Genomic DNA, 22,519 nt, shown 5'->3' on the forward strand with positions numbered 1-22,519 from the left:
GATAGCTGGAATACAGCTAGAATGCAGCCAGAGGCTCCCAGAGGAAGTCCCATCCCCCAAGGGCTCTGAAAAACTAAAAATACAATTGATGACAGTGTTTTCCACCAATCAGACCAGCTTTTTCGAAGCAGTCAGTTTCAATATTCAGTTCCAATAGTCATTGTCAGTTTTCTTCAGGTCTGGAGCTTTATAGTTAGCCTTTTCTGGATATATTTCTGATCTTATGGATGCCCCGACCAAGGTAAAAACATGGGATATATGCTTTTTTGGTGGTTATTGATTACTTATCAATGAACTTTGGAAGTTTGCTGAAGTGCGTCATCACATAGCAAGTGTTATTGTGATTGATTGCCTTGGGGTATTTTGGTTCTGACAATGGTTTTCTGAATCTCTGGTTGTCTATTTTTGATTGCTAAAAGGTTTTCTGTAAAGTTTTTTTGGTTTTGTTGGTGAAATACTATGAAATGTAATTTGCATCTTGTGTAAATATTGACTTAGTATGGTTCCTCTGGTGGTTCCACAGAACATTATGAGGTATGATAAATGAGTTTAGGATTCACAGCACCACCATCTTATGTCCATAAATATGAAATGCAATGGTATCCGAAGCAGTTTTGATCTTGAAATGATGTTGATTCACCTTGTGCTTTCTGCCTTAATTAGCCATTATTTAGCTTGCATATCCAACAGTTTATTTTGGCAGTTCTTTGCGTTTTGACCATTAAACTTGTTGATCAGCATACAGCACATCAACTTTACTGTGCCCACCTCCAGGTACTACTATACCATGAGTTATCTTGGGGCTCTCTGGTTGAGAAGGGAAGGAATTGCCTTACAGGATGTATAACTACCTTAGGTGGAAAGAGAAAAGGAGGAGGTGTTTCTTGTTTCTTGAGGGTGGTTTTAAGGACAGGGAAGTGGACTACAGCAGAAAATTCATTAATTATCTGATATTACTCTTCTGTATTGCAAGTGACATTTGTACAGAGTGACATGGTAGCACAGTGGTTAGTGATGCTGCCTCAGATCTTAAGTCCCAGATTTGAGTTGAAACTCAGGCATCCATTTGCATGTTTTTCTTGTCTTCATTGTCACGATCGTAAACCCCTCCTCTTAAGGACGCTCCAGCCCTACCTTGTTTTATACTCATCTCCCGCACCTGCCTCCAGTTTCAGCCCCCCATGCTATAAAAGCCAGGCGTTCCTGCCTATCGGGGCTCAGCTTTGGAAGTTGGACGCCTGGAAGCCTGCCTACCCGCGAGTCCAGGAGCAACTCGACGGCATAGGCTTCATCACGGCATCCTGACCTACTGAGTCCAGGACTAGGGAGCATCTGGTCCCGTTACCCCCTTTTTAATTCCCCTGACCCTCTGCCGGATCCCACTCCGGTTTAACTCTGTTTGTCTGTCAGGATGGATTACCCGGTCTTGGACATTTGCTACACTCCCAGATTTGCCTTGGACTCCCTTGGACTGTTTGCCTCGGCCACACCTCCCCCGAACACCAGCGCATTATGGACACGCCCCCTGTTTTTCTTGCAGCCCCTGGCATGTCTTTTTCCCCGTGTTTCCTTCACTCCCTCCCAGATTGTGTTGTCTGCATTGTTGTCCTGAAAGAAACGCTTTGTGACATTCATGTAGGCATCCTCTGGATGCTCTATGTGCCACCTTAAATAAGAGGTTGATGAAACAATAAAATTCCTCAAGGCCTTTTTGCAGGCTCTAGTGTCAGTCAGTGTCATTACATTGCCTTCAAAGACTGGCCTGGTACATTCAGTCCTTCTTCCTTCCAGAGAAATGCTGGCTAAGTTTGATTGCCAGAGCTATCCCTTTCTCCGTGGCCCAGGGGATATGCAGACATGTGCTCTAAGATTCACCCTGTCCCTTCTGGTCTTTAAATAGTCTCCAGCTTATTGCAGCCCTCACCAATCATGGACTCATTGATACTGGATGGATGTATATTTGTATCTCTCACATGTACATGCAAATTTTAGGAACAAGATGAACTCTCGCAGCTACATTAGGATTCTATTGTTCTATATTATTTAGTTAAATACACTAGATATATTTTCAATGAAGTAGTTTTCACACAGAGGTTGACAGGATCTAAGTGTTTTGATAGATCTGTCTTGCTTAGGCCACAGGTTCGTATCTTTTCTCAGACACTCTCGGGCAGTAGCTATGTCTCATTTTAAATTTGAAACTCTTCTTCAAATTATCTGGGATAAGAGGAAAAAGTTTAAAAACCGACTAGGCTATTGCTTTTTAATGTACTCCTGTCTTCAAATACAGCAAAATGACTGCAAACTGCCTGTCATCGCCAGAGAAACACCTCTAGGGTCTCCAAGTTTACACCTTCTACAATTGTTTACAGCCAATTTTGAAATTTAGACAACACTGTCAGTTATGGGCAGATATTTTGAGGATTATATTTCACTTTATGGTCAGACAGTCCCCCAGAGAACCATTAGTCTCAGTATTGATCATCTCTCTTGTGGAGCAGGGCAGGCTTCAAACAAGGTATTTATCTTTTCTACTACAGTTAAACCCAACTAATAATAGGTCATCCCAAGCTGATTCCATATATATAGTAACTGTATTTTTAAACATTTACTTGGAAACCATCTGTTGCACTTTTTGTGTATGGATTTGTACTGCAGAAACTTCTAAATAGTATCAGTCCATAAAGGATTTTAATTTGGAAGCAGAGAAGATGAAATCTGAAATCATGACCAAATACCAGATAGTGTTTTACTCAAGGTTATGATAAGGTATCACTCATAATATGCCTGTGACCAGATAATAACTAGTTTAATTTCACATCTTGAGCATTATTGCTGGGCCTTTGTCCTATGGCTGACTGCTTCTGCTTTAAACAAACAACTAGGCTTGATTTAAAAGTAAATAAACAACAGGTTTTCAGTTCTTTCCTTTCAGTAAGTTAGTTTGTTATCACTTTGATTATTTTGCCAGTTCTCGTGTTACTAATATATTAACTGTGAACCAAAGAGAAATATGATTCTATGTTGTCTTAAAATTCTAAGCCTCTTGCATAAGGTTGAAAGAAGAGAGGGCTTCTGGCCTCAAGCCTGAGGGGATGTGACATATTTTAATTATTATTTACCAGTCCCGTAGAATATAATTTTCTGTGTGGCTGTATCTTTGGCTCTAGTTTGGGAACATAATTTAATTGTGTTTTGATTAGCTTCATTTATCTCTCTTGTACAGTGATCAGATATCTTCTGTTAAATGTTTTTTATTGGACATTATTGATTCGAACTCATTAGATTTGCTGCTGATAATCTGTTTAGTGCCCTTTTCTGGTGGCTCTGTGGCTAAGGATCTGCACCTGTGGCCGGAAGGTTGCTGATTTAAATCCCACAGCTGGCAGAGGAATCCTACTCTGTTGGGCCCCTGATCAAGGCCCTTAACCCCAACTGCTCCAGGGGTGCTGTACAATGGCTGACCCTGTGCTCTGACCCCCAGCTTCTCTCCCTATCTGTGTGCCTGTATGTCTCATGGAGAGCAAGCTGGGGTATGAGAAAAGACGAATTCCTAATGCAAGAAATTGTATATGGCTAATAAAGTGATCTTATCTTATCTTTTGATTTGTGCTCTCTAGATCACAACAATGAGCCAGATTTAAAGTTTCTAAAGACTCAGCCAATAAGCTGCCCAGTTTGCTGCCCTAGCCAAAGGGTTGGCATATTTAACAAAGACAGCTGTATAGCAGGATGGAATTAGAGTGGATAGGATGGAGAAATCTCAGCTTGAGGAACATCATTATGATGATGTGCAATTCATCAAAAATAATTACTTTGATCTTGATTACTTGTGAATAAATGAGTATAAAATGAGTATAGGGATTAAAGTATCCTGTCCTAATTGGAGTAGATGCCTGAACATTTTGAAACAATGGAACATGGGCATCTCCTATTCTCAAGGGCTGAAATACTAAGGTGTTTTACTTATTTTCAATTACCAACTGATGACAGCCTAATTAATCAGGTGGTTTGACCTCTTTAAGTAATTAAGATCAGAGCAGGAATTAAAAGCAGAAGATTTTATGGCTGTCAGATATGGATTTGTCCACCTCTACTCTGCACACCCAGAGAACACAAGATGAGTTGTTTAAAATGCGAAGAAAAGTGATTTTGAATTATAGCATCTGATGTGCTATATGACATTAGCTGTTTTTGCTCACGTATTTAGCTCATGACGTATTCAAGCACGTCAGCCAAGTCAGGTGCTTCCCTCTTAAAAACGTGCAATTCAGCCCCCTTTTCCCCCATTTGACTTTCAATAACTTTGGTTATTGGATTTTATTGCTCATTTTGTTCTGTTTTTGAAAATTAATTAAAAATTAGTTACAAAAAGAAAAATGTGACAAACTAAACCCTGTTGCTTCATGTACCACATTCACATTGACTATTATTTTCTGCTCTCTTTAAACTGAATTCATCTGCCTAATGTACAGCATCTAGTTCTCTGATGTCACTTCCTACGTCACTGGATTATTAACACTTGGAGAACAATGAGCAGTGATTAACTGGGAGTTCTGAAATGAAAATGGATTTTCTCTGACAATAATAATTATGAGTAGGGTAGATTAAGGTTTATTAATACATCTGTTGTAAAGGTTTCTGTATCTCCTTTTTGTGTCTTTTGTGCAATATCTACTTCAGGAACTACAGCATGTTAAAAACTAGGGGTTTTGTTCACAGATGACAAACTCTCTCTGTAACTATTCTGAGCAGTGGAGCATATGAAGATTGTGTCTGAAAGATGTTGGCACCCCATTGTTGTTTTCCAGTCTTCTATAAATGTAAATAGTAGGGTTTCAAATGTGCTCCGGTTACATGCTTCAGCATTTGGTGTGTTCTATTCTTAAATTGCTCATGTCGTGATGTTACAGGGCTCATTTGCTGTAAGTGTGTTGCAATGGCATCACAAGAATGAAAATAACTACTCGTGCTGTGTCAGATAGCTGTTTTTTTAGGCTTCCTGGCTTTGGTAATCTGTCTTATTCTGTGCTGCGATGTGTCCCAGAGATGACAGATCAAACATACTGTAAGCAGAGGTCAAGGAGATACAGTAGCTGTTTTAAGAACATCCACCAGCTTTAAGGAAACCTTTCATAGTGTGAAAAGAAATTACACTTCGTGCGTGCTTTACTTTCACATTCGCAGCAATGTAGTTATGTTTTGCTGTTTAAAGATTTCGTCTCTGCATTTGTGTGGTGTACAGAGCAGACCTGTGAAAAGACAGCAGCTTCAGTCGTCTGTCACGAGGATGGATGACTCAGCCTGGTCCTGAGAATAATTTGCTGGCAACATCGTTCTAGTTTTTAGCCGCAGCTGTTGTAGTGCTCGTTTTTTGTTGTTTTCAATGCTTTTTCCTCATTTGAAAGGCCTCGCCAGGGAAAATGCACATAAAGGTCTTTTCAGATGTTTTTCAAAGTAATTCCTTGCATTGTGTTCCCTTAAGATATGCCAGTGCCCTTCATGAAATAATCTCCCAGGAGGATTACTGTACTTTTGTTTTGCTATTTGCGGTTTCACAGCGCCCCCAAATGGTGGAGATGTGAAAAGGTTTGCAGTTAGTTTTCAACAAAGTTGCAGATCAAGGGTTTCAATATCAATCCTTGAAGGGACTTGTGTTTTGTTTTTGTTTTGTTTTTTGACTGAATAGTCAGTTAAACAATTAAGCAAGTTATTTTCTCATTTAGACATATGTAGGATTTTTCTTAAGGTCTTTTACACTCCATAAGACATTCACTTTATTAAGGTGCTCATAAATCACCTCAGAGCCTCAGAGCCAGATCTGTGTTTGAGATACTTGCAATATGAAGAATGAGAAACACTGCACCAGTTCAGGAATCTCTTACCCTCTTTCAGTATGTTTTAGACAGTAGGGCATCTTCATTTGCTTATTTCAATTGATTAATTGATTAAGAAATTTGTTCAGTTAGTAGAACCATGGCTCTTATAAGCTAAAGAGGATTCAGATTTTTGTGTCAAATAGTTTCTAAATTATTTAGTTTATGAAATTACCTGCTTAATTGTTAACAGCTAAACTGTACCAAGTCTCTAGGAATTGTTCATTTTAAAATATTAAAAGCCCTGTTTTGTAGACTCAAGATGTAGTTGATTTAATTGGAAAAGAGAATATGAAACATTTTCCTGTTTCTTTGTTTGCACTTAGGTACGTGAAAGGCTATCCCCCGAATTCCCCTTATATCGGGAGCTCCCCAACCCTGTGTCACCTGCTTCCTCAGAAAGCTCCATTCTGCTGTCTGCGGCTGGACAAGGTGAGGAATTAAGAAGAACTACTGCAGCTTCACTTAACAGTTTCAAGCGAAGAGCTTTCCCTAAAGCACTATATAACATGTCAGAAGTGAATACTGTTGAGCGAAATTCCTAACAGAGGACCAGGAGACAGCCTTGTTAAATGGAGCTAAATAAAAGCTGAATATACACAGGGAAGCAGTTCAGCCTCATGTAGTATGTGACAAGTTGGTTTATTTCAGGTTTGGGTGGCTGTCCTCTGAAGATGATCACCCATTCTCTTAATGTCCTCACCAAGAGCAAACCAGTTGTTTTTCCTTCCTCTCACAGTAGTGGGTTTATGAGAGCAAACACAGAGCTCAAGGAATAGTGAATCACGAAACTGTGCCATCGTCTTGTACAGGGGGTTCAGATGAGTGGGCTGCTTCCGATGAGTTCATCACGAACCTGGGAAATTCACACTCCTACCTAAATGAGCAGATGAAATCTGATGGAACCACCTTTCTCCCTGGGTGATATTGTGAGAAAGAAATTGAAACTGGAAGTCTCATGTACATTATATAACTCAGTCTGAAGTACTAGTGGGTCTGTCATGGAATGTTTGTTCCAATCACATTTGCAGAACTTTTTTAAATTTGGGAGAGCACGAGTGTAGGCCAGTGTATTAGCAAAAACATGCTGTGCTTTAAAACTTTCATTTTGTTAGTGTTGTAAAATGTTTTCCTTTCAGCTGCTCTTTTTTTATCACCTGGACACCTTGGATTTGACTAGGCAGGATAGAGCTCCATCTTTCCTGAGCTCTCTTACATTCTTATACAGTTTCCACTGCCTGAGTTGGATCATCTGGTTTATTGCAGATTTGTTTTCTTTCTTCATGTATTTATTATAGTTCTGTGTGTGTTTCTATTGTAAATGCATTAGGGCTGCAGGCACAACAGCTTCGAAGATGCAAAGGCATACGGCTTTAAGAACAAGCTGATAATCGTTTCAGCGGAGACAGCAGGGAACGGCTTGTATAACTTCATTGTCCCTCTGCGTGCCTACTATCGCCCCAGAAAGGAGCTGAACCCCATCGTCCTCCTCTTGGACAACCCGTGAGCACTGTCATGTCCTCGGCCTTAATTTCCGATATTCTCTCCTGCTGGCTTGTGTGTGTTTATTCATTAAGTCACAATTAAACACGAAGTTCGGTTCTTTCCTGGAGGAAACAAAAATTCATTGGATTTCCATTAACCCAAATGTGCTGTTGTCACACTTTTTCATTGTTGTGGTCCACACCAGGTGTTTAAAGATTATTTGGAATTGATTGTGGGTTAATTTGGGACTAAGTGTCTTATTTAATATCTCTCAGTTTTTTGGGGAAGTACGGAAGCTTATTAGCGCCACAGAGAAAAAAAATAGCATTTAAACAAGATAACAGTGCGTATAAAGCATATACTTTTGCATTTGAACTAGATACGTAATAGTGAAAAACACCATTAATAGTACACTCTTCATAAATGTATAACTCTCTTAGCTCACCCGATCCGTTTTTGATCAGACCGTGGAATGGAGGAGGGTAATACCTGCTGCACATGCAATGACAATGATGTAAAGAGATACAGCAATTCCAGACAAAAAAATTGATTTCTTCTCCCTTCCAAATTCCAAATTCAAATGTATTTGATGTCAGGATAGGCTAAGTTATGCTTAAAAACTCAATCATCGACCAACAGTAACAGTAGCAGTAAACCAACAGCAAGTATAAGTCAAGTCATTGTAAATGTATTCTGTTTCTGCAGGTTTACATGAAGAATAAAATACATTAGTAAAGCCATGTCATTTCTGCTTTTCAGAAATGGTGAAAAAGACACTGGTTTAACCTAGGAATGCTCAATCGCAGGATACTCTACTTCCTGTACACAAAAGTTCACATGTTCCTTTATGTTAATTCATTTTATTAAAGAGCAGTGCTTCTTCTGCTGTTAAAGAGAATGCTGCTTTGCATGGGACAATATTATTCAATATATACACCATATATAACACACTGTAATCTTGTTTAAACGCAAAAAATGTCTAATTTAAACGCAAAATATCTGTTTAAATGCCAAATTATTAAATGAAAAAAAGGATTTTTTCTCCATGATGTGAAAAAAACTCTGTTGTACTAATCAGCTTCCGGAAGGAAGAAACAGTTGGCAATACATATTTGTATTAAATGTTTCCAGGGAGTGTCTCGATTCATTACTGTAAGTTTTTTTTAGTTAGCATTATTTCTTTCAAGTAGACAGGTTAAAGACATCCTGACAAGACTAGGCATATCTGGAGAAATAATGTGAGATTTGTATCCTAATAAGAAACTGTTAGATAGATAATACTTTATTAATCCCGTAGGGGAAATTGATGAGTGGTGATGTTTTGTTTGAAAAGATGTACTGTACATTTACAAAGGATTTCCATGGCAACTCAGTAACACCCTGAATTGGTGTGTTGGCAATGGGGGAAGGGGATTATCCTTGAAAGGCCTAGCATTGAAAGGCTCTTGTCTTGCTTGACAAATTGCTGTAGAAGCAGTAGCACACGCAGACTGGAGCTCTGTCAGAGTTAACCTTACCTGACAGTTTCACACATGCACATGCAGGTTGTGCACACTTTCAGACAAACCTTTCCTTTTTCTGACCCGTTTCTTTTTTCCCGGTGTAACAATATTACCATCCTTCCACCAAATTCGTCACAGCATACGAACATTTTGCTAATTTGTTGCCAGTGATATCATTCAGATTGCACCTCAGAATTCACGTTGCCACATATTGCAGGATAGCGAGAACAGGAGAGTTAATCCTAATATGTTTCCAAAGAGGAGATATTGGTGGAGTTTGCATGGTTCATCCATTTTGCAACCACTTCTTCCAGTTCAGGATCACAGGGGAGCATGAGCCTATCCCAGTAATCAATGGGGGCAAACCAGGGTGCACCCTGGGTAGGACACCTGGCCATCAAAAGACATACAGACAGACACACAAACACCAGGGCCAATTCTCCCAGAAGCCAGTCAGCCTACCAAACCGTCTTTAGACTGTGTGAGGAAACTGGCACACCCAGAGGAAACCCACTCACACGCTGAGAGAACATACACATTCCATGCAAATAGCAGCCCAGGTTGGGAACTGAACCCAGGCCCCCAGCTCTGCAAGGCAGCAATGCAAACCACTGCGCCACTCTCCCACCCTCAATTGGTTCAGTCTGCTGCAATTTTCCATTATTTCCGACATGGAGTGCACGATTGATCAGCTACCCATAGTGCATGTTTTTTGAGATTCATTTTGCATTTCAGAGACGATGTGATGCGCATAATAGAATTGGACAATACAAAGTATCACTAAAAATAAAACTAGGCAGAGGAAACATTGTGCAAATAAAACGTTTTATCTCTGTGAATGTTTATTTCACCTGTTTCTAAAAAAAGGTTTCGATTTTGGACCAAATGCACTGAATAATTGATGACAAGAAGCATTGCATCCGTATTATTTTTTGTTTTTAAATGCAGTCACGAGCCAGTTTCAATTAAGAAACAATACACTCATTCGGCTTATGCTGTCTGTACATTGAATCAGGAATAACCCTCAGGATTCAGGTTTCAGTGTCTTCCAATAAATCTACAAAATGTACAATACATTCAATAAAAATCAAAATCCACATATTTATGACCGTACACATCAGTAATTTTTTTCCATAGTGCCTACCTCGAACAAACAGGTACTGTAAAATAAAAGGTGAATCTCCAATAAATGGCACTGGCTTTTATTGTCAGTTGCCTTTTTTATTTTAATTTTGGTGTTTATCTCCTCTCTCCAGGCCAGACAACCACTTTTTAGAAGCGATATGCTGTTTCCCAATGGTCTACTTTATGGCTGGAACTATCGACAAGTATGTATCAATTTAAAATGAGTAGTTTTCTTAATTTATTCCTTTCTAAACTACATTTCTGCACTTACCAACCTTGTCCGGATTGGATGAGGATAAATGGAGCACCGCTGTGTTTTGTTCTTTTTTAAAAGGGCTTTTAAAACCAAGGGCCTGCAGCTGAAGATAATAACAGCTATTAAAACGGCTGCAGAGGGGCTCACAATGGATGCAATTTTCAGAATGATTGTGTGATGTCATGTAAAAATTAAAGGATCTCTTGCCTCGTGTTCTTTCAGCCTGGATAACCTGCTGCAGTGCGGAATCATCTATGCCGACAATCTTGTTGTGGTGGACAAGGAGAGCACAATGAGTGCGGAAGAAGACTACATGGCCGATGCCAAAACCATTGTCAATGTGCAAACTATGTTCAGGTCTGCCTAATGTTTCATCCCCATTCTAGCGCTCCCCAATAATGGGCTTTTCAGCATGGTTTCATGAGGAATAGTGAATAATCCACAGATATGTCATGTTTTTTATGTTTGCATTATTCCACCTGAAAATGTGTAAAAATGCCATTTTTTTCAGCTACAACACTCTTTTACTCTAAATTCAGATTAAGTTCTGATTAAATCAAAGCTTCTTCACACGTGCCCGTTTTAGACACTAGCTGCTGGTTTCTGTTTACCAGACAGATCTCGTATCCATTGGCAACCAGTAATAAGCTGGTAAATTGTAATTGTCGGATGAATCCATTTTTGCTTTTCAGCCGACCAAACTCAATTTACAAACTTGTTAGGGGCCTGGGGCTTTTAGCTTTCTGGTGAAATTATGGGTCTTGTGTTGTAACAATTCTAGTTGGGTGAGATCATTTTTATAAAAAGTGTTTTTCCAAATTTTGGGAAGGGTTTTTAGAGGGAATGCATTATGGACCACAGGAGCTCATACATCCCTCCCCTCTGTAATCTTGCTCACTGAAGATTCTTGGCCTCCCTACAGTATGTCAGGCAGGACAGGAAAGACTGCGTTTCTCCGAAGGCTGTTCAGAGGAAGCTGGCCAAATTGCCTGTAATTAACTGTTTAATGAGCTGTAATTTACCCTGTCTCTCAGGGTATAAACGGATGTGACAACCAGAGCTTTTGTTTTATATGAGAGATGTGGCCAATAGTGGGAGCTTTGCTTGTCACATAAGTGTCTGTGTGCAAAAGAGTAACTTCTGAAGATGTTCATGTGGAAAGGTAAAGAGTCCACAAGGCCACCTAGATTCAGTCCAGAGCCCTGACGGCTCATAGAGACTCCCGACCCTTCTCTAGTAGGTGTCACAAATGATTGCCCATTTCAGCATCTCCAGCAGCCTGGCTGTAATACCTTCCCTTAAAATAATCATTCAAGTCATTGCCATTGCAGCTCTGCTGCTGTATTTTAGGATCTTGCTAGCAGTTTTGTGACCCTGGACTCATTCATATAGCAGCAACAGGTTGGTGGCTGTCATTTCCTAAAGTAAGAGCTCTTCAAAAAATGCATCTTGTTCTTTCTTCCTAGGTTATTCCCCAGCCTCAGTATAATCACAGAGCTCACACACCCCTCCAACATGAGGTTCATGCAGTTCAGAGCTAAGGACTGCTACTCTTTGGCACTTTCCAAACTGGAAAAGGTAAGGAAAAACACACACCAGTGCTTTCGAAGATCTGGAGACACCTGATAAGAGGGGTACAGTATCATTCCTTCCAAGAGTAGAACTTTTTTTGTTATTTTTCTTCACTAAAAGTGAAATGTCCCTATCATCTTTGATACGCTACACATCTTGCTCAGTACATTTTTGGGCCTAGTTAAAGCTCGTAATGAGAAAATGTGCATCATGCCAAACGTAAAGAAGGAGATGAATTGTTATTAACGTTACACACTCTGCGTTTTTATCATTTGTGTGCGTGTGCAGTCACAGAAAGTCTGTGCTCAGATACTGTATAAAAGGGTAAGAATGTAAGAAGTGTTGTGAAAGAGAAGTCATTCAGTCCCTTAGTCCATGGCCTAAGTAGTTTATTGATCAAAGGATCCAATACCAGCCATTAATTGAAAGAAGCCAGATCATCAACTCCAGAAAACAAACCTGGGAAGCCCGTAACATGATCCCACAACCCTTCAAGTAAAAGAGAGTCTCTTGTTCTCACTTTGATGTCTCCTGGTTTGTATTTTAACCGTTGATTCTGAAGAAAGTCCACTGGGATCATCCTCTGTAGCTTGTAAAAAAAACTTGAATCAGGTCATTTGAAAATCTGGGATATTTTCATTTGAAAATCTATGTCCCCGATGTGGATCAGCCTCAGCACCATCGGTTATGGGTTCCAACCCTTCTTGTTTTTCAGAAGGAGCGCGAAAAAGGCTCCAATCTGGCCTTTATGTTCCGGCTTCCCTTTGCAGCTGGGAGAGTGTTCAGCATCAGCATGCTGGACACGTTACTGTACCAGGTGAGTCCAGGCTGGAGGGTCCTACATTTCCTGCACTCGTTTCTGTCTTACTGAAAGACAAGACTGACAGGTATTTTCTTTGTGCTAGAACTGCATCTTTTAAGATCTGATTTATGCCCAATATCCGTGTTTCCTATGCAGATTGTTGTTATCAGTTTGATAGAATTCCCTACCGTTCAATTTGAAAATAGTCTGGGCAGCCTCAGCTTCTCCTTTCTTGACGTAGAAATTGCATTTTAATTGAATGCCTCCCCATGGCTCTGTAAATGAGTTCAGAAGAAATATGATTATTTTCCAGTGCCCAATCAGCATTGAGCTCCAGCTGCTTATTTGTGTGCTTTTTTATTTGAGAAATGATCTGAATGCTAAATTTTGCTCACCATTAAAGTCAAAGGTCATAAAAATCAATTCTGTCAGTATCCACATTTTGTTTTAGTGTTTTCTTCTCAAGCATCTTCAGTGGTAATTTATTTAAGGTCAGCTTTTCAATTAGTACCAATGGGTTGTTTGTTTTAAGTAAAGCTTGTGGTTTTGGTTTTTTGATCAAATTGAAGTAAACTTTAGCGAGTGCCAAAATATAGTTTTTATGTCAGAAATGTTGAGATAATTTTATAACTCAGTGAGATCCTTAACTTCTTCAAAGTTAAGAAAGGCACTTCCTTTTAAAGAAACATGTCCCAGAATTATAATACAACAAACTTCCCTTTCCAGTAACCAAAAGGAAATGTTTATGTACTGTGCAAGAAGGAAGGAAGACTTCATGATTAAATAAAAAATGAAAGAAATTTGTGGATGTGAAATTTCAGAAGCTAATAAGGTAGTATAAAGACATTATTCCTGATGAAAAGCGTGGTCACAGAAATGTCATGTTTGTTGTAATTTCATGGTTATTTATCTTCTTGTACCCTTATTTTCTATTCACTTTGTGTAATTTAGTTACAGCAGTATAATGCAGCTGCCTTTGGAATATAAATTAGAATGTGCTGCTGATCATCCCAGAAAAAAATAATGACAGCTTACAGTGATATAGCTGAAATTGAACAATGTGTCTCGTTCTGTTTTTTGCTGATGTATTCGGCTGGATTGTCAGAATTGTAATAGTTTTAACATTCTCTGTGTAGCAGAACTGCAGTGCCCTCCAGTGTCTGTTGTGGGCATAACACCTGCCCTGATGACATACCGTAGGATTGCTGTTTTTCCAGAGTGCTCTGTGGCTGTTTTTTTATTCTCCCAAACCCATACTTAGATGTCTTAAAAATTCAACAACTGCTATTGGTTCCAGTACGGATTTCATAACCTCGTAATGCCCATCTGTAGATGACATTCTAGAACAGCTCTCCTGTGATTGATCCACTGAAGATGTGAATAACTGAATCAGTTTCAATGTGTTGCGTCACAATTAGCTACCATTATTAGTAGTACTTTTACAGTGGGTGGATTTGGAGAGGTTGAATTGCAGCATCCAAAAAAATAAAATAAAACAAACTTTTGTGTAGAACCAAAATCCAATATTTTGTTGAAAACAACTTTGCAGAAAGTCCTACTACAGTTACATTAGCAATGAAAAAACTAAACACAATGAACTAAAGATGAACTTTCAATTAAAGCAGCTAAAAATACGTTTACATTCTTATTTAAATCTTGCATACAATTAAACAGCCTTCTTTTCTTTAATGTAGACCAGTTGTCTGTCTTCTCTCATCTCGAGCCCAATTCCTAAAACATCAGATTTTATTCAAGAGCTGTTTTAATGCCTAACCCTCCTACATTAACTTAAGGTTTTTTCATTTTTCTTTTTTGTTGTTGTTAATCAGTCGTTTGTAAAAGACTACATGATACCCATAGCAAGATTATTACTGGGCCTTGACACAACCCCTGGGTCAGGATACCTGTGTGCTGTGAGTATTGTGCTTTCTCATTCTCTGTCAAGACACCTGACACTTGTCCTCTGAGGGTTAATCAGTATTGTTCAAAACTAATATGTTTTTACCCTTCAAGTTATTGTGAATTATTTAATCAGGACATTTATTATGCACTTAATCTTTTATTATAACACCATTTAGTAGTCTTGTTGAAAAATTCTTTGAGGTTCTCTCAAACCCTAATTTGATTTTGCAAAACCAGGAGCTATCATCCTGTTTTCTTTTTCATTATGTCGCAAGAAGTGTCAGCAGAAGGACTTTAGAGGAGTCCTAACATGTTAGTCTTTATTAATGTTAGAGATAAAGTATTAATGTTAGAGATAAAGACAGTCTTGACTTTTACTAAAACAAAATTAGCCAAAACTGAAACTTTAAGCTTGTGAATTGACCAGAAGTACTGTATCCTGAGTAAAGCAGTACAAACTGTACATGATGTGATGATGATGATTATTGGTAATTCTATACTAATTTGTGCTGTTATTTATTTTTCTTAATCAGATGAAGGTCACAGAAGAAGACTTATGGATAAGGACTTATGGGAGGTTATTCCAAAAGCTTTGTTCATCCAGTGCTGAAATCCCCATAGGGATATACAGGACTGAGTCACACATGTTCTCAACGTCTGAGGTGAGACCGAAGCTGTTCAGACTCTACAAGAGCATGGATGACAGAAAAATGAAAGCATGGCTCCTGTTTTGTGAGAGTTTCAAACATAAATGTGCTTTTGCTTCCTTGAGTTATGTCCAACTAGGTCATTTCATAGTAATAGTTCAGGTGGGTAGCTGCGTCAGCAGCCCTCACACCTGAAAAAGGCTCCACGGCCGAAACATTGTGTTTTCTTTCTTCTTATTTTTCAGCATGGAATAAACCTATTACTTGTTCCATTTCATAGTAATGTCAAGTCGGCCTCTGTGCCATTTGACTTAGTCAAGCTGTTTCATGTACTTCTTTTCATAAACTCAGAACAAGTTTGAAGAGCTTAACAAATATGAAAATTAAATTATTTTGTAAACATCTTTGAGAGAAAGGCTTTAGTTTATTGAACTTCAAATATATATTATTTGTATATTTTAGACAGTATTGTCATTTTTTCCATATAAGAATTGTCTGTCTTAAAATTGTACTGTAACATTTTTAAATGACATTTGTGTGACTGACTTCGTCGGAATAAGTGACAGGTGTCAAATTTTGCAAAAATTAGTTGTAAAACAAGAGCTTGCCATTAGATGTGTGGTGATGTACTGTAGATGACCTTCATTTTCATTTTGTCAATTCCAAGGAATATGATTTGTTTTGAAACACTCCCATCTAATGCTTTAATTTTTGCTGCCTGGTGGAAGTACCAAAATTTGAAAAATCTTTCACACATATTGTTTTATTTCTCAGAAACATTTTCATTTTTGTTTCTGTTTTTCCTTTTCAGTCACAGGATATTTGTGCTCAGGTACGTATACATCATCACTTCCCACTTTGTTCAATTCTTGCTGCCTAGCACAATTTCATACTCTTATAATTGTTAAGATGAGTATTACGTCAATAGAGAAATAAGTCCAAAGAAAGGTTGCATGCTGCAGCCTTTTTGCAATAAAAATTCAAAACAGACCATATTACTGACAGTCTTATTTGTGAAAGAAAAAACACTTGAAGTATTAAAACGATTTTAGCTGAATTCTGGAGTCCAGATCTGCAGGTGAGGATTCTCTGGAATCAGAAGTCTCTGGGTAATGCTCTGTCTTGTTTGTGGTCAAGTCTCAGATCTCCATCAACGTGGAAGACTGTGAGGACACCAAGGAGGTCAGGGATTCCTGGAGCAATAAAAGCACCCACAGGAACTCCACCTCCAGCGACCAATCAGAGCACCCCTTGCTGAGGAAAAAGAGCATGCAGTGGGCCCGGAGACTGAGCCGGAAAGGGAACAAGCCGGCGAGCAAAACCGAGCGCTTCAGCCAGCAGCGTCTGAACCTGTACCGCCGCTCCGAAAGGCAGGAACTTTCTGAGCTGGTCAAGAACCGAATGAAACACCTGGGGCTGCCTACCACCGGCTATGGTAAGTACAGACCTCCCCCCCTGTTTGTGGGCTCCCAGACACATTACTGTGTTTCTGTAGCATTTTCACCTGCTTTACAATACTTGAAAAGCAGCTTTCATCATCTGGTTTGTTTCATTAGTGCTAATAACAAATGTAAACTTTAAAAAGCATACAGTATACAGTGGTATCCACATTTGGTTCCATTTTGTCACAGAAAGTGCTTCAATGCTTTGATTTCAGCCAACTGATTTCAATGTTCCATCAGGCAAGAGCTTATCTTGGTGTCAAGAGCTCTGAAAGTTCATAAATTCCTCCACATGAGACTCTTCCAGCAATGCTGGTATCTGTTCATTTAAATGGATGGACTGGAGTAATAAGAATAGAATATCTTGCTCAAGAGCACAACAACAATGTGTAGTAAAGAATCAAACCTACACACTGAAGTTCTGTTACTGCACTTCCATGTTGGGCTGGTAGTGCTTTTTGGTATTGAAACTATCATTCTGCCTTCTAGAGTTTAGCTGATCTTTTAACCTAAGACTTTCCCAGTAATGATCCTTTTGCACATTACTTTTCTATACACCAATAGAGATGACAAAGTTATTTTCAAATCAAGGAAAGAGGGAGTGATTTCCCTATCAGTTACAAAAATTATTATGTAATCTATGTTAGTGTACTTGTTGGGCAATATTCTTTGACCATTTTATGCTAGGTATTTTTTTTTCATTTAAGACTAACAGATAAGGGCAGTATTGTGTGCAGTAAATACAAAAAACATCTTTAGAAAAGTTACGTTTCTAGTAAATAAGGTTAATACTAGCAACCCCCTGTCATTTAATAACCCTTTGTGTTGCACAGTATATACTGTATAATCCAATTTTCTGACCCAAACTACATATAATTTATGTGTGTTTTCTGCATACGAAAATGAAACTGGAAAATGTTCAGTGAAATGTTCAGCATGATTTCATCCCATTCCCCACCATTGCTTTCACATTTTCTTTCTCTCACAGGTTCATGTACCTATGCATCGTCTGCTAACAGCCAATTACAACAAGTCAAGTCATAAGTCAATTCTTAGTACTTTAGGGTGCAGGAAAACCTCATCAATCTTGATTTGTCTCTTAGGCATAATAAAAATGGATATAAAAACAGTTTAAAAAGAATATCGACCTTCAAGAAGCAGCTCGATGAGATTCTTGGATCAATTTGTGTCCTACAGTAGAACTCAGATGATCTAGGTGGTGTACAAAATGTCCTATCCTAATTTATAACCTTGGGAACATTCTCACTGTTCTGTGGGGAACAAAGTTTAGGAAGTGCTAGTCATCGTTTCCAGCCTTTTGATAATGGTTCATTTCAAAGTTCTAATGTACTTGTGACATGTCAAAGTACTAATGTGATGAGCATGATTTATATTTACACATAAATGTGTAATGATTGTAATTTACTAAAGTGCAATAGGAACATTTCTCAAATCCTGAGAAATAATTAGGTCTTCAATTCTTTTGGCTTAATTCTGGTTTGTTTTATTGAATTGTAATGAACATTAATATTGTTAAGGCTCGAACAGATGATACTAATAGGGGCTTCCCCACTGCATCCAGGGAAAATGATCGGCAAACAACCAGAATGACTGGTAAGGATGGGGAATGGAGAGGTACATTCATTTGCAATGTATTGATTTTCACTATGAAAAGGCAATAATTGAGGAAGAACCAAACTTTAACGTATACAGTTGGCTTCCTCATGGGGCATGAGAATATGCAAAATTTCCTTAGGCATCTTCATTAATATTGCAGATTTGTCCCAGAAGATCACTTTATTGTCCATGTACAATTTGTTGTATTAGGAATTTGTCTTTTCGCATACCCTAACTTGCTCTCCATGAGACACACAGACAGGGAGAGAAGCTTGGGGTCAGAGCATAGGGTTAGCGATTTATACAGCACCCCTGGAGCAGTTGGGGTTAAGGGCCTTGCTCAGGGGCCCAACGGAGTAGGATTCCTCTGCCGACTGTGGGATTCGAACCGGTAACCTTCTAGCCGCAGGTGCAGATCCTTAACCACAGAGCCACCACACTGCCCCAGTTGTAGCTGTAGCTGGCTCTGTGTAGCCTGTGGCTTGACAGCAGTCTGGAGCTTCTCATGCCTCACAGTCTTTCGATACCTCTGGATCCTCGCCTGCTTTCCTTCTTTTTCCTCATTCCAGCCTTTTTTAATTCCGCCGTGGCTCCAAGCTTCTTTTTTTTCTGAACTGCTGTTGCCACTGCTTGCCTGACCTTTCTCTTCCTTTCTTCCTTTCTCTCTGTTTCTCTGTGTGTCTGTGTGTGTGTTTTCCTTTTGTGGCCTGTAGAGGATGTAGCAAATTTAACAGCGAGTGATGTGATGAATCGGGTAAACCTAGGATATTTGCAAGGTAATTCCTCTCCTGGGTATCAGAGCAAAACGCCGGGACACGCTCAATAAGCTGAACCCACCAGAGCTGCAGAAATAGGAAGATGTGATTGTAATCTTGCATCAGGCCTCCCATTAAAATTAAATTCGCTAGTGGAATCCTATGTCATCTGTGAGCCATACAATGCTGTCTAAATTTCTGTCCAAAGCAAAAATGCTTTATTTGTAAGATCTAGAATCCACCAAAGTACCAGATGATAAAGTGACTTGGAATTTTGGAATTATTTGTCATAACTTTGATCTCAAGATAGTTATCATCTGGCATAAACTAATTTCCTAGTACCTTTAGCATACTAAAGCACTTAGTTGTCCTATGAAGTTAGATCGCTTGTTCAGACAGTAGTCTTATTTGTAATTAACTGTATTTCCCCTTCTGTTTAAATGCCTAAAATATTTGCGTGATTGTTTTAGACGCAATCTTTCAGGTGTTGTATTGAAGTCCAAAACGGCCAAAGCAAACAATCTGAAAACTATGATGCCTGTTAAAGGACATCAATGGCTTCTCTGTCCTTTGATAACAATTATGTTATTCCCAATACAATTATTGCAACCACATAAGACATTATTCTTATTAGCTGTTATTGTTACATTGTAAATAATTGCCAAGATTCACATCTTCAAATATGCTAGTATTTATAATGTTTGTTTCTAAGAGCTGGCGTTCTTTTATTGAGCGTGCTTTGGTTGCTTTATAACAAATAGCCCAAGAATGAGGTTGGATGGAAAATGCTTCTTTACTGCCTTGCCTTATTTCTGCTAGGGTTGCTGTTTGCAAAGAGAAAATCTACTGAAATGCAAGAATGCAAAACCCTCTCTGGGAAATGAAGGTTAGAGATTAAAATGAAAAAGCCCAACAAGATTATCAGTTTTAAATATCTAATGAACTATATATATGAATAGAAAAGTTCAGCTCCAAGGGAAATCTTCCGATTACTTACAAAAATATTCAACGCTTTTTGGAGTATTAAAAAAACTCCACCTTAAAGTATTTATGGTCATAGTAACTGTGAATGTGCCAATTCAAAAGCCATTTGGAAGTTACATGGGAAAACCACTAGGCAAATGAATGACAATCATAACATCATGATCACTTTATCTGTAAACAAGCTCTTAATTCCAATATTTTGAAATAAGGCAATAGATCAGACTGTCAGAAGAACAGAGTAAGTAAAGCATGTTTACTTGGGAAAGACGAGATAACAGAAGAGCATCTTCCATCTGACCCGATTTTCTTTGAAAAAAAGACAAAACTGGTGAGCAGTTTTCTCTAATAGTTGGCTGGTTGAAGGATAATGCAGAATTTTCTTCTATTTGCCTTTTTTAATTCTTGCTTTCCTACTTGCATTTCCTTTCTAAGCATTCAAGCACATAATTACAGATGTCTTACTCCCTCTGCAATGGGGTTAGTGCTTCGTAAGGTAAAGGTTACTTAGTCCAGCACAACAAGCATGCAAACTATTCAGGAGGTGGTGTGGAGGAGCAGAAATAGCACAAATAAAAATGAAACTAACAGGAACAGTTCAGCTGAGGGCTATGAGCATCTGATGAACACTGGGAGATCATTCAGTTACCCAACTCAAATTAGCAGTGTTTGTGCCGATTGAAACATCACAACCAATTTCATCCCTTTCTCTTTTCTTGGTGTTACATTTTAAAATAATCTGTTTGTTTTTTTTTTACCCCACCCCCCCTTTAATCAATCTAGTCCTGGTTCAGAAATACCCTTTTGTGAGCTTTAAAAGACCTTTGTAGTGTGCTACAGTTAGATCACATGCTTGACAGTGCACTCATGAGGGATGGATTGCATGAGTCTCAGCTCTGCAACTGTGCCCAGGCCAAGGACTAAAGGTGGGATTGTTTTGTCACACTGGAGTCATAGTGGCTCTTCAGGAGCAGAAATCTAATTAGATCTGCAAATCCCAACAAATCCTGGAGTTCATCATCTAGGAACCATTTCATAATAGGTATAATTACAAAGAGACTAAAAGTGGATTAGGCAAAGAAGTGCAATTGATAGATCTTTACAAATTTTCATTTCCTTCTTGGGATTGAAGACGGCACTCACAGGAAATTGAATTAGTCCTTCACCTTAACAGACTCAAAAGCTACTCCGATTTTCTTTGACGCACATTCTGTTAATTTCATAGGCACTCGCCTTATAAGAACATTTTAAACTGATGAAAGATGGGGCCTGTAAGCCGAATGGCTTCTGATTGCTGTCCATGTTTTTGGATTCACACCATTTCTTTGATTGATCTAATATAAGCTGTAAATAGGATGTTCAGAAAAATAGGACTAGATAAACGCATTATGTAAACAAAAAAGAGACACTATTAAAATGAGGTTTTTTACTTACGTTTACTGATGGTAATGAAATAAAACAACAAAATATCAGAATATAAAAATATTAACAAACATAAATGGTGTTTGTGTGTCACTTAACCATGTAAAAAGGGTAACTAAATTCTTTACACCTTCAAACATGTTTGTCTTGAACCTATGGAAACAAAATAACCCTAGAAAATAATTTTAGTAACCAATTTTCTTTTGAATAAATGTGTTAAAACATTATATTTTAAGTTCCATTAAAAAGAAAGTGTGTTTCAAAAACTACAGTCTTCAAGCTATTTAATTTTCCACATTAGTAATATACTATAATTTAAGTAATATAATATAAATTGTGTGATCCTGAAGTGTTTTAAAGTAATAGTAAGATATGGTATTTCTTTCAATGTTTAAATGTACTCTATTAAAGGCTTGTGTTAACTGATGACAGAATACATCCTGCCAAGTGGAACATCCATCTTTTGTTTTTGCATGTCTTTTATGATCACATCAGTAATTTGTCATCAGTCAAGTATTTATCTTATTCTTGTTTAAACTTTATGTATATGTATACTATGATGAGAACAATGCAAGAAAAAAACTGGCGTTGTTCTCATCACAGTATACAGTACATAATTGGCCCGATTTCTTTATCAGTTGTTAGTTTATTTTGCCGTTTATTGCAAAAGCCTGCTACTGGCTAGGTATAATAATGCCATGCCAGTTTTTGTGCAATATCGGTTTGATTTCTCTAAGATTGCCCCATTCTAGAGCATATCCAAGTGCTAGTTCATTTTTTGGGCAGTGACTTATGAGCGGTGAGCCAGTAGATCTTGAAACTCCCACTCATATATGAATATAAGTGGGTTTAATGAGGCATGATGTCTTCACGTGCTGTGTGGTTGCTCGCCTCATTTCAAATTCACTTCCAGCTAAGATCTTCTGTAGCACACTGGAATTGGACTAGATTGTTTTGATCATTGTACTGTTTTATCATACACTCCATTTCTTTAAGTCTGGGGGAAAAACTACTGTAAGACTCCCATTGCATATCAGGTTTGATTCGTTTCAGGATTCGAAGCAGCTGAGAAAAATGAGTAAATTGCACAACTTTCCTCTTTTTGAAGCTTCTAATTTTATCATAAAAAGAAGAA

At 38.4% G+C, this 22,519-nt stretch overlaps 1 protein-coding gene across 12 annotated transcripts in view; it reads left to right on the top strand.

The window, feature by feature from the left end:
• The window catches only part of LOC102686091 (potassium channel subfamily T member 1), a 128,766-nt gene that overhangs the window by 97,381 nt on the left and 8,866 nt on the right, over window positions 1-22,519 (top strand). For 5 of the 12 annotated variants that reach the window (XM_015366483.2, XM_015366488.2, XM_069183291.1 and 2 more), the window contains 11 exons: window positions 6,203-6,308; window positions 7,207-7,379; window positions 10,120-10,191; window positions 10,467-10,601; window positions 11,711-11,822; window positions 12,532-12,633; window positions 14,448-14,531; window positions 15,054-15,182; window positions 15,979-15,999; window positions 16,305-16,602; window positions 18,940-19,002. In XM_015366483.2, coding sequence (XP_015221969.1) covers window positions 6,203-6,308; window positions 7,207-7,379; window positions 10,120-10,191; window positions 10,467-10,601; window positions 11,711-11,822; window positions 12,532-12,633; window positions 14,448-14,531; window positions 15,054-15,182; window positions 15,979-15,999; window positions 16,305-16,602; window positions 18,940-19,002 — 1,295 coding nt within the window. The remainder of the gene's footprint in view (window positions 1-6,202; window positions 6,309-7,206; window positions 7,380-10,119; window positions 10,192-10,466; window positions 10,602-11,710; window positions 11,823-12,531; window positions 12,634-14,447; window positions 14,532-15,053; window positions 15,183-15,978; window positions 16,000-16,304; window positions 16,603-18,939; window positions 19,003-22,519) is intronic. The other 7 variants (XM_015366489.2, XM_015366493.2, XM_015366485.2 and 4 more) reach the window with 4 other exon arrangements.

The sequence above is a fragment of the Lepisosteus oculatus genome, chromosome 24 (genome assembly GCF_040954835.1).
Source record: "Lepisosteus oculatus isolate fLepOcu1 chromosome 24, fLepOcu1.hap2, whole genome shotgun sequence".
NCBI lineage: Eukaryota > Metazoa > Chordata > Actinopteri > Semionotiformes > Lepisosteidae > Lepisosteus > Lepisosteus oculatus.